The following is a 12,521-nucleotide window of genomic DNA, read 5'->3' on the forward strand; positions in this document are numbered from 1 at the left end:
TTCATGTGTCAGTTTGGCTAAGTTATGGTGTCTAGTTGTTAGGTCAAGCAAGCCCTGGCCTGATTTTTACTGTAGGAGTATTTCTTAGATGGATTTGAATTTATTACCAGTTGATTGCATCTATAGTCAAAAAGGAGATTGCCTTCAGCAATATGGGAAATCTCATCAATGAGTTGGCGGTGTAAAAAGCCAGAAGCAATATATATATCTTCAAAAAAAATACAATTTACAAAAATTATGGGGTGGGGGGTGTTGAGCAGGGTATATGGAAACCTCTTATGTTTTTTTATTTTTTTTTAATGTTTTTTAATGTAACATTCTTTGTGCTCTATGAACTTTAATTTTAAAAAGTGTTTAAAAAAAAACACTTTCTACCACACTATGGTGCATTTTTACTTTCTTGATAATATCACTTGCAAGACAAATGTTTTTAAGTTTGCTGAAATGTATCTGCTTTTCTTGTGTCATTTGTTCTTATGATGTTTTATCAAAGAAATGTTTGCTTAACCCAAATTTATAAAGGTTTACACCTAAAAAATAAAAATTAAAAAAAAAAAGCCAGAAGCAAGAATTTCAGAAGTCAGAAAAAACAATTTCTGCCTCTACTTCAGCCAACTAGGTTGTCCTGGGGAATTCAACTTTGCCATCATCGGAGTTTCCAGCTTATGGCCTGCCCTATGGAATTTGGACTTTTGAACTTGCCAATCCTTAAGGTTGCACAAGTCATATCTTGTAATAAATATGTATATTATATTTATATATAAATATATACATACAATTCGTTCTGTTTCTCTGATACAGGCATCAACTTTTAATACTAATACAAGCATCAACTTTTAACTGGGTAATAGAACTTATGATGACAACTGAGACCTTAAATGCACTCATACAAACACAAGGTCATCTACATTTTGCTTTTTCTACTTGTCATCCACATGTTCTGACTATTCACATAATGTGTTTACTCTGATGTGTATGAGTTATATTTTAACTTCTTGATTGATTTCTACTTCAATATAAACATGAGCAGTGGCAGAGGGAAGAAGAAGTATTCCAATCATCCAGGATGTCTGTGAAATGGATTTCAGTTCTTGTGCTGATACAGCTGATTTGTTACTTTACCTCTGGGAGTTGTGGAAAGGTGCTTGTGTGGCCAACAGAATATAGCCATTGGATCAATTTAAAGACAGTTCTGGATGAACTTGTTCAGAGGGGACATGAGGTGACTGTTCTGAAACCTCTAGCCTCCATTCTTATTGATTCCAACGAACCCTCTGCTCTTAAATTTGAGGCTTATTCTTCATCTCTTACTAAAGATGATATGGAAATTCTTTTCACACAATGGTTCAAAAGATGGGCATATGATCTGCCAAAAGATACATTGTGGACATATTTTTCATCAGTGCAAGAAATCTCTTGGGAATATTCTGATTACAATAAAAAGCTCTGTGAAGATGCAGTTTTTAACAAGAAACTTATGACAAAACTACAAGAATCAAGGTTTGATCTTGTTCTTGCAGATGCCATTGGTCTTTGTGGTGAGCTGCTGGCTGAGATACTTAACATACCCTTTTTGTATATTGTCCGGTTCACTCCTGGCTATACCTTGGAAAAATATAGTGGAGGACTTCCACTCCCTCCTTCTTATGTTCCTGTTGTTTTGTCTGAATTATGTGATAGAATGACATTCATGGAGAGGGTAAAAAATATGATATATATGCTTTATTTTGACTTTTGGTTCCAAGCATTTAATGAGAAGAAATGGAATCAGTTTTACAGTGAAGTACTAGGTAAGTCATATTTTTCTTGATACTGTAAATCCCTAAATTTCCTTGTAATTTTGAAGAGAAGCTTGTTAAAGTATAAAATCAGAATAATTTAGTTTTTATAAGTGAAAGGATGAAATTAAATATAAGTTGATCTATCAATCTCACAAATATTGTGGAAAGGCTTCCTGTATAGGGTCAGTTAAAACCCTGCACCTCATCACAAGAACAGGACATTCCAGGAAACCATAAAGTCACAATTAAGACACTTAGGATTTCTTTAAGCAATTGTGTATCAGTTTACTATACCAATTTTTCATCTTTTAAAAAAAATAATTAGAACCTTCACACTAAAGAGATAAACATAGGCATGTAGATTGAGGAGTTACACACCTATTTCTAGCATAAGTATCTACACAATATTGGAAAAATTGTTTCCACTGGTGTAATTCCGTTTTCTTATTTAAAAATTTAAATATCTTGCTATATTACCTGAAGGATTCCTTCTCAGTGAGAGATATAATGGCTCTATCTCAGGCTCAAAAACCTATAATTTGTGTATTTATAATTTGTATTTATTGTCCTTTTAGCAAAATAATACTGATTAAAGTAATATAATTCTACATAATTTATACTTATTAAATCTTGAAATTACTAATGGTTTCACATTCTTCTCTAAATGCTTCAAAATCATTTATTTTAAAGACCTAAAATCTTGTTGTAAGGTTAACACACGCGTTATTAGGATGTGTTTTTTTATTTGTTTTATTTTTTTAATAGGATGTATTTTTGGAAAACTATGTCTCTCCATTAAAAAAGAAAAAATGAGCCAAAATTGAGAGTGAGCCCATCTCTCTATTTCCATAACATCTGAAAATTTTCCAGCTGTTATTTGCAAATATTTTTATTTAAAAAACAAATATTATTAAGCTCCTAACATGAACTAAAAGCCGTACTTAGTGTAGGAATTCAACCATACTCTCAAAAATGCATAGTTTACTTGGAAAATCTGTGTCCAGAGACTACCTTAGCAATTGATAGAAACTAGACTGAGTACTCCTAGGAAAGGTATTTCAATCGATATGGTAGGGTTGATTGATTGTGGAGCTCAAAATATATTTGTTTGCAATTGCATCCATTACTTTTGCAGCATTAAAGAGAAAACAAGTGTATGTTTAATTCTACGGTGACTTAGGTTTAATAACTTTATGGATGTGAATGTACATATAAAGTGTTGTGGTTTTATCAAAGCACAGATACTTTTAAACATTGTTGGCTACATTATTCTAAGCTCCTTTTTGAAAGTTATGTCAATTCTCTCAAATTTTCTCCACGTTCTGTTTTATTGTTTCCCTTCAGGAAGACCCACCACATTATATGAGATGATGGGAAAAGCTGAAATGTGGCTCATTCGAACCTATTGGGATTTGGAATTTCCTCGCCCACTCTTACCACATTTTGACTTTGTTGGTGGACTCCACTGCAAACCTGCCAAACCCTTGCCTAAGGTAAATCTATTAGTTTATTTAGCTTTGTTTTTTATATTTTCGGTTAGAATGACTCTGCATTCTTCAGAGTATTTGACTCACAGTGAGATATGGGAAGTGGGGTGAAATGACCTGTCAATAGAAACTCTTAATATCTACCCACGAAAGTATCTGAATTCCATTTTTCTACAGAATAAAGTAAGATTCCTCAGAGACTTTAAGAATAGTGTAGGTACTCAACACATAAAAAAAGTATCAGTCATACATTTAAACAATATTATGAGTTTATTCCATATTCCAGGTGAGTTAAGTTCTGGATATGCAGAGAAACAAAGTAGACACAATTTCTGCCCACACATCTTATATTCTTCTTGGAGAGATAGAACAAAGAATGTTACAAAAATAAAGAGTGAAAAGTGTTTTAATAAGGCAAGACCACGTCGCTAAGGTAACATCCAGCAGAGATCACAGAAAGTAACCCAGTGTCACTGACAGTTAAGGTGACAACTAAAGTACGTGTAGGAATAAGTAGAAGAGGTGGGGACACAGAGGGAGACACACACAAAAAAGCAGCTAGAGCAGTAATGACAGTTCCTAAGACTGCAAGTTTAGCGTAGCAAAGAGGATGAGTAAAGAAAAAGAAACAGATGATTCTAAACAGGTAAGTTGGGGTCAAATAATACTGAGGAGAGGAAACCTCTATTAAAGACATAGGAGAACCAATGAAAATAATTAACAAGGGAGCACTCTGATTAGGTTTCTTTTTGTAAACATCCTTCAAGATGCAGCCACTGAATTGAATTTTAGAGAAGCAAGATTGTGGAAAGGGAGATTAGTTAGGAGGTTGTTGCAGGAGTTTGGATGACAGATGATAGGAAATTACACTAGAATGTTCACAGAGGGAGGAATATACCTATTCCTATAATAATAGTACCAACTTTATATTATTGTTACATGGGAAAAATAGCTAATACATGTAAAACACTTAAAACATTCTTGGCACATAGCATGTGATCCAAAGGTAATAGTAACTAGTGTTACTTTGTTATTTTGTTACTATTACTAATATTATTTATTATTATCTAATATGTACCAGACTCCTTAGATATAATTTCTCATTAAAAACTGGTTAACCAACAGATCAAGATAATTGTATTCTCTAGTCCTAGAGAACAGCTATTCTATGGAGTTGTTTAAAAGCAGATATGTTATTGAGTAAAATAAGTACAGCATGTAAAGACAATCATAATACTGTATGATTCCACTTATATTAATATAAAATTTCTAGAAATTGTAAATTCATAGAAATAGTAGATGAAAGGATACCATGGGATGGGGTAGAAGAGAAGGGAAAATTGTTGCTTGGTAGGTATAGAGTGATGAAAATTTTCGAAATTCAAAATAAAGTTAAAATTGAGTGGTAAAAAAATGTCGATGTGTAAATTTTGGCAATCAGCTGAGCTAGTATTCTAGCTTAGAAGGAAGACCATCCCTCAACAATATTACGTGTCCCAAACAATATTCGAACCAAACCCAAAATTTACTTTCTTATATGCCAGCATTTAATTCCTCATTTAGGATCCCATAGTTACATTTTAGAGCATAAAAGTGACGGTTTAGCCTATCAGAGCAGGATTTTTCTGCCGTACAGCACTTCTATAGGAAAACCTCAATAAAATTACCTTGGGAAACATTGGTCTCTTCTATATTATAGCTGCCTGACTCACTAAACAGAGAAAATGTACCCTGTATATAAAGACCATAAATTCCTTGTACATAATAAAGACCAAATAATTTCTACTACTCATATTTTAGTTTCTTAGCTGCTAGAACAAATACTATACAATGGATCTGCTTATCAACCAGAATTACTGACTCATGGTTTCACAGCCTGAAAGGCTTGCTTCCTCCAGGGCTCAGTATCTTTTGGCTGGCTGAGGACTTTGGGGTTCCTGGTTTTTCTGTCATATGCCAATGTATCTTTTTTCTCTTCCTGGTTTGTTGACTTTCAGCTTCTGCCTGCTCCCCTTGGCTTCTCTCTATGTGGCCTTCTCTGTACAGCCTCCGGTAACAGGTTTATGACCCATCCTGATTCAAATGGGCCACACTTTAACTCATGTTCAGCCTCATCCAAAGGTCCTATTTACAATGGGTTCATACCCATAGGAATGGATTAAGATTAGGAACATGTTTTTCTGGAGTACATAACTCCAAGTCACCACCACTTGTATCTGAAAACTGCCCTTAGTTTGGAATTACGAAAGAATTCTGTCATCACATGGGATATTACTCTCTATGAATGAAAGCAAGGATTTAATATATTTTAAATTAAAATCATACCTTTAAAACAAATAAAAGCAAGCATTCTTCACTGCATTATTATAGGTTATTCTTTTGTGATGGAGCAAATTCTTTCTTCACAGGAAATGGAAGCATTTGTCCACAGCTCTGGAGAAAATGGCATTGTAGTATTTACTCTTGGGTCAATAATGAGCAACCTGACAGAAGAAAGGGCCAATGTAATTGCATCAGCTCTTGCCCAGATTCCACAAAAGGTTAGATAAAGGCTTAACGGTAAATAATTACTTAGAGTCTGTCACACTTTGTAAAGAATCTGATTATGGAAATTTTCTACAGAAAGGTAAATTTTGTGATAGATCCAACTTATCTCAGAATTCAAGTTGAGAACAAAAATATCTATGTTAGATGCTGAAATTATATAGAGTATTTTTCATTGATAATCACTGAAGCACTAACATTGTGTGGTCAAAAAGAAATATATTTAAGGGATGTAATGTGGAGTTTAGGTACTATAATGGTATCATAGCCAGGTACCCAGAAATCACTAAAGTCTGCCTTGTCATTTTCTCCTTTCCTTTGCAGGATCCCTTAGGGCAATGTACACACTGCAGACACTATCAAAGAGGAATAAAATTTTAAATAGTAATTGCACTAGCACAATAACATAAAGCAGATATTGAAGGAAGTCTGAAATGCATATGCAGTTTAGGCTTACCATGCATTCAGAGACTCTTTTAGTTACCCTGAATTGTGGAATCAGCCTACTCAGAGTTGCTCATAACAAGAGAAAGGATGGCCAGGGTACACCAAGACCCTAAATGCAGGTACTCACACAGCCGAATAGATAAAAAGACAGAATATCCCGCCTGCCTTGGTGGATTGGTCTCTACCAACGTATGAAGCAAGAAGAGGTAAGAGAAAGGGAGGAGATGGGTTCTTGCCCTTAAGGTGAAACCAGCACATTATAAAATGTGGACACAAAAAGGACTTTGCTTCTGACCCATCGATTAGCAACAACTCCAGCTTTGAGGAAGGACAGAAAGGAATAAGGAGTCTAGCAGAAGCCAGGTAGGCATGGAAAGAGGTTCAGATTTTAAGTTTGTAAATGGTCAGTTAAACAAATTTAGCATAATCACAATTTTGGAATTTTTTCCAACAGCCAAATTGTTATTTGTGAATTACCAATGGTAATTATTTTCTATATTTTATATAGAAAAATATATATATATTTAAATAACTTCCAGACCAACCTAGTAATTATGATAACACTCTGGATTCACACCAAAAATTGCTAATTGAAATTTTCTTGGAAGTAGTGCTTAATAATTTGTAACCTAAAAGAAATCATACTTACTTCCTTAGCAGAATTAACTTATTTCTCACAAGTGGTTGATTGTATAGATTTGCTTATTTTGTAAATTAAAGGTGTAGAACTCTAATAAACTATTTTTTTAATTGAACAAGTAGATTTTAGTAAATTCCCTCCATTTCACTCAAAAAAAAAAATGACCAGGTTAATAGTAAATTTGGAAGATGAGAACTGGTGTAATAAATAGATAAGACAAAATAAATGTGTAGGTCATTAGAAATTTGCTTTTTTCACACTAGAATTATAATGACTACATAACAATTTCTGAAATATTTGAATTTGCCATTGATAATCTCATTAGCTACCATGTGTGAAACATCATGATTATGTACCAGGTCAGATATAAAAAAAGGGAGATTGAATGTATATATTCCTGTTTACTTCAGGGTTTTAGTAGTTCCAATTTCTTAACATCTCTCATCTGTCATATGGAAAGGGTTTGACCAGATGATCTCTTAATGTACTTAGCAGTATAATTTGCTGTATCTTTAGTTCTACTCATGGAATAAAGCATTTTCTTCCTCTTACTAGGTTCTATGGAGATTCAATGGCAAGAAACCAGATACCTTAGGACCCAACACTCAGATCTATAAGTGGCTCCCCCAAAATGACCTTCTTGGTAAGACTGAAGAACAAAGAAAACATGAGTAAAAAGCCAATCAGACTGATAATAGTTTAACAGGAAACAAATTTATGAAATGTTTATTATTGAAAATGTCAAAAATATTATTTTTGTCAAAAATATTATATTTATTTTCCAGTCCTAAGGTGGGGAAGGAAGAAATATAGGATTTGGCATGTTATTATACACTGTCACATTCCTTAGAGCCAGAATTAAAGTACCTTTTCTTCAGGTCTAATTACCTCTCATCTGGAATTTTTCAATAATCTCTTAGATTAGGTCTCTCTCCTTAATAACTCATCTCACACCTATCCTTTCCCCATGTAGGAGTATTTCAAATGTCCCTAGACTTTAACTGCCCCTGCTTTAGAATTAGTGACTCTACATTTTACACAGGAAAAAATCCAAAATCCTTATCATGAAGTGATAAAACATTTTATGATAAAATTCTGATTACAGCAAGACCACTTTCACGTTTTCTGCTGTTCTGATTATCATATACATATCAAAATCAGTGATTACTACTTCTTTAAAAGAATAAATATGTTCTATCATGCCCCCTTTTCACATGTGTTGTTACTTTTATCCAGAATATTCTCCTTCAATTTGTCCACTTGGCAATCTACCATTCATTTGTTCAAGTTTCATGTCACATAGCATTTCTTCCATGAATCCTTCACTTCTCCAGCAGACTTAGATGCGTCTTGTTTTGAGATATGAAACAGTTTCATGGGGACAATTATCTATTATCTAGAAAACACTGCCTCATTCAGTGCCTTATATTGTCCACTTCTCATTTTATTTCTAAGACTTCTAATTAATTGTGCTAAATTTCATCCAATCCTAGGTCACCCCAAAACCAAAGCATTTATAACTCATGGTGGCTCCAATGGCATCTATGAGGCAATCTACCACGGGATTCCTATGGTGGGCATTCCCTTGTTTGCCGATCAGCCCAGTAACATTGTTAACTTGAAGGCCAAGGGGGCAGCCGTCAGTCTGGACTTCAGCACATTGACGAGCACAGATTTGCTTAATGCGTTGAAGACAGTCATCAATGACCCATCGTGAGTTGTCCCCAAAAGATTTTTTTGGTGGTGTTGGGGGAAAGATTTGTCAGAGGTTTGAGGATAGCGGAGGAGTTTAGGAATGCCCAATAAGGTGAATGAAAGGAATCACCAAAGATGGTAATGGGATTATGAGGTAATATTGAGAACAAAATTGAAGTAGGGAACCATGAATGTAGTAACAGTACTAATCTACACAATTGCGTGACTCTTTCAGCATGAGAACTCATCCAACGTTTTAAACAATCCTAAAATGGTTTAGTTTCAGTAAATCAGCATAACATAATCAACCACAAATTCCTAATACATTTAATAATTCCAAAAATTTCTACGCTAATATTTAATCTCATCAGTGATGAATGGTAACCAGTTAGGACCTCAAATTTATCCAATTAAAGCTATTAAAAAATGAGGACATTACTTTAAAATGTTCACAAATTCTTAGTTATTTTGGTTGTGGCTGTTCCTGTCTTATTTGACGGAATCATAAAATCAAAAAGTCATTGGCTTGAAAGTAGTATGTTGGAATACTCTTGCTCACAAGCCAGGGTTTCTGGAAAGAGAAATATTTGGTGCCCAATTTATGTCAGATATACATTAATTTATAACTATTATTATGGTAATTACCAAAATTATCAGGTCTATATTTCCCCTTTAGTTTCAAAATAATTTTAAGTGGAAATAAAACATTTTATTAGAGACTACATTGATAGTAATAGTGCAGGAGACACTTACATTTTTAAAGAAGTATTATTTCAGTTTCAGCACACCTTTTACCATCCTAAATATCACTATATAAAGCACATTTTAGTTTTCATTATTTTATAAAGGAATTTACCTTTCATTTGGTGGGTTCATGTAAAAGTACATTTCTCTCATATGAAGGTTTTTCTGTATTTTTAATTTTTGAAAAACAATGTTGGTATTGAAAAATTAATATTATTTATTCATTGATGTTTATTGGATATTGATGCTATGCTAGGCATGTATTAAGTCACTTCTTCATTATAGTCTTTCTAAATTGTATTACAAAAAATGTTTCTGGACTAGCTCCCTCCTCTCAAAAACCCAGGCCTCCCACTGTGTTTTTAAACAGCAAAAAGATAAATTACCTCCATAGCTATTGATGCAATGCCACACTATTACATCACTTTGGGATTCAGAGTTGGTAAGCCATATGCCATCATGGCTTCTTCCTCACCTAATAGTCCATAATCACTTTAAACAGAAGAAACAAATACAAATGCAATGCAACAAAGTGAAATGTTCGGTGTTCTCTAGGTAAATGACAACACTAACAAGAACAAATAAACTAAAATAGCAAACATTTACAGAGCCTACAACATGATAGGAACAATTCTAAATATTCTAAGAATTAATCCACCATACCTTAAAATAATCAGATAAGAAAGGTACTATTCTTATCAATTCCATTTAACAACAAGAAAACTGAGCCACAAAGAACAAAAAAGCAGACAGCAAATACCTGAGAAAGGATTCAAATCCAGGAACCCCATTTGCACTCTTTTAACCACTAAATCACTGACCTAAGGTCAGTACCAATTTTTGGCGATACCAACTCCTGACCAGCTCTGCCTAGCCATGTTCCTGGATTTCATCATGGATTTTGATACTATTCTGAAAGTTGTACACCAGTTTCATCAAGAACTCCTTACTTGATAAGTTAAGTTCTATACTCTCAAGAATTTTTTTTTCCTTTGGGTCTTAGCTCAATCAATTTCTCTCCTTCATTCTTTTCTTTCTTCACTTCTTGAAATCCTATACAATCAACAAAGTCTAGCCCACAAATTGTGATCTGTATAATCATCTCTGAAGAAAATAATTTATTTTCTTATGGGGCAATCATTCTTATCATCTGCATGAAATTTTCACATGTTTATCTCTTCTAGTTAATTCTCTAAGTTTATGTCTATTTTCTTTTCCTTTAGCTATAAAGAGAATGTCATGAAGTTATCAAAAATTCATCACGATCAGCCTCTAAAACCCCTAGATCGAGCAGTCTTCTGGATAGAGTTTATTATGCGCCACAAAGGAGCCAAGCACCTTCGCCCAGCTGCCCTCAGCTTGACCTGGTTCCAATACCACTCCCTGGATGTAATTGGGTTTCTGTTGGCCTGTGTGGCACTTGTTATTTTCCTTATCATAAAATGTTGCTTGTTTGCTTGTCAAAAGTTTGTTAAGATAGGGAAGAAGGAAAAGAGGGAGTAGAGTTCCTTGAGATATAAAACAAGTAGACATGATAGGTAGGATCATTTCATTTAAGTCAACCAATATGGCTCAAGTTGTGAGAAGATCCTCCTGCACATTTTGCAAGACTTGTGCCTTTGCTGATTTACCCATGTATTTTACTCTTGTTTAAATGTCTTGGTGTTAATCTATTCTATTCTAAGGGGAAATAATTCTGTGGTTTTTGATAAATTCTTCCTCAATATTCCTGTTAAAATGGTCAATTCCAGTCATCAAACTAAAGGGGCAGTGTACCTGCAGATATAGGATGGGTTATACTCAAGATACAATTTTTATTTTGTAAATTCTCAAAGAATTCTACTTTCGTGCTGAACTATGTATAATTTCATAACTTTGAAATAAAATGAGACACACTGGAGCCTCAGACTGTTAATTTGAGATCAGAAAGCTTGATGCTTTTACTGTGCATTTTCAGAAACATCTTCTCTAAAAATAAGATGCATTCAAATGGAATACAGTGTTCCTCAAGAAGCATAAAACATTTCTTCATGGAAATTTTCTTTGCTTCAGGAATTCTGAATAGCCCTAACTGGCTTTCTACCTTAAACTATGTAATCTGCTTTAAGTCTTTGGTTAAAAAACTGAAGTTGTTTTCCACACAAGATCAGAAAATTTCAGTAAACAAAGTTAAATGCTTGACTTACTGTTCTTGCTTTCTTGAATAAACCTTTGTAATTAGATATAAGATGTAAAATAAAAGGAGAGGGGGCTGGTTCAGCTCAGTGGTTAAGCACCAGCTTCCCACATACAAGGTCCCAGGTTCAATTCCCAGCCCTGATACCTCAAAAAAAAAAAAAGAAAAAAATTTAGAAAAAATTAAAATTAAAAAAATAAAAGGAGATAGTAGCTCCCTTTGATTAGGAATTATAGTGGGGCCTAGCAAGTTTAGTACAGATTAAATGTTATATTTCCTTCTTTCTGTAATAAGATCTCCCATTTCTTGGCCTTATCTTGTCAAGTCAGATACTTCCCACTACTTTAAAACCTGGGGTAGTTAGAAATCAGGAAGCAGATGTGGCTCAAGTGATAGAGCTTCCGTCTACCAAATGGGAGAACTGGGTTCGATCCCTGGGGCCTCCTGGTGAAAAAGAAGAGAAAGAATGCCTGCACAGCAAGCCAGTGCCCTCGTGAGTGCACGCATGGTGAGCCAGTGCCAGCACAAGTGAGTTACGCAACAAGATGATGGCACATCAGAAGAGAGACAAGGGGACAGTCAAAGTGAAGCTCAGCAGAAACCAGGAACTGATGTGGCACAATTGACAGGGAACCTCTCTCCCCATCACAGGTCTCCAGAATTGAATCTTAGAGGAGAGAAAATAAGAAAAGAAGACAACACAGACAGCAAAAACAGTGGGGTGGGAGGGGGCAAAGGGAGGGAAATAAATAAGTCTTTTTAAAGAATCTATATAATCTTTTTATTGATGCATCCCATATATGACATAGAAAAATACACAGATGGAATAAAGAGCCAAATATAGTAATGCGCAGCAACTTTTCAAACCTATAGAAAAGACTGCCTTTAAATATTAGTGATCAGAGCCTTTGACCTCAAAACACAGTTTACAAAGCAAAGGAGGGAGAAGAAAGAAACCAAGAGCAGTTTTTCTGCCTGATAAGTGATGCTTGGGTGTGTCGTATCTC

General features: G+C 34.4%; 1 protein-coding gene across 1 annotated transcript; it reads left to right on the plus strand.

Annotated features, from left to right (window-relative positions):
- Positions 1 to 1,032: 1,032 nt before the first annotated feature.
- LOC101429198 (UDP-glucuronosyltransferase 2B31) lies at positions 1,033 to 11,238 on the plus strand. Its single transcript, XM_004478341.2, has 6 exons — positions 1,033 to 1,790; positions 3,126 to 3,274; positions 5,677 to 5,808; positions 7,455 to 7,542; positions 8,393 to 8,612; positions 10,562 to 11,238. Exons 1-6 carry the CDS (start codon positions 1,067 to 1,069, stop codon positions 10,839 to 10,841), a joined length of 1,593 nt encoding a protein of 530 aa, XP_004478398.2. The 5' UTR covers positions 1,033 to 1,066; the 3' UTR covers positions 10,842 to 11,238.
- The last annotated feature ends 1,283 nt before the right edge of the window (positions 11,239 to 12,521 follow it).

The sequence above is a fragment of the Dasypus novemcinctus genome, chromosome 1 (genome assembly GCF_030445035.2).
Source record: "Dasypus novemcinctus isolate mDasNov1 chromosome 1, mDasNov1.1.hap2, whole genome shotgun sequence".
NCBI lineage: Eukaryota > Metazoa > Chordata > Mammalia > Cingulata > Dasypodidae > Dasypus > Dasypus novemcinctus.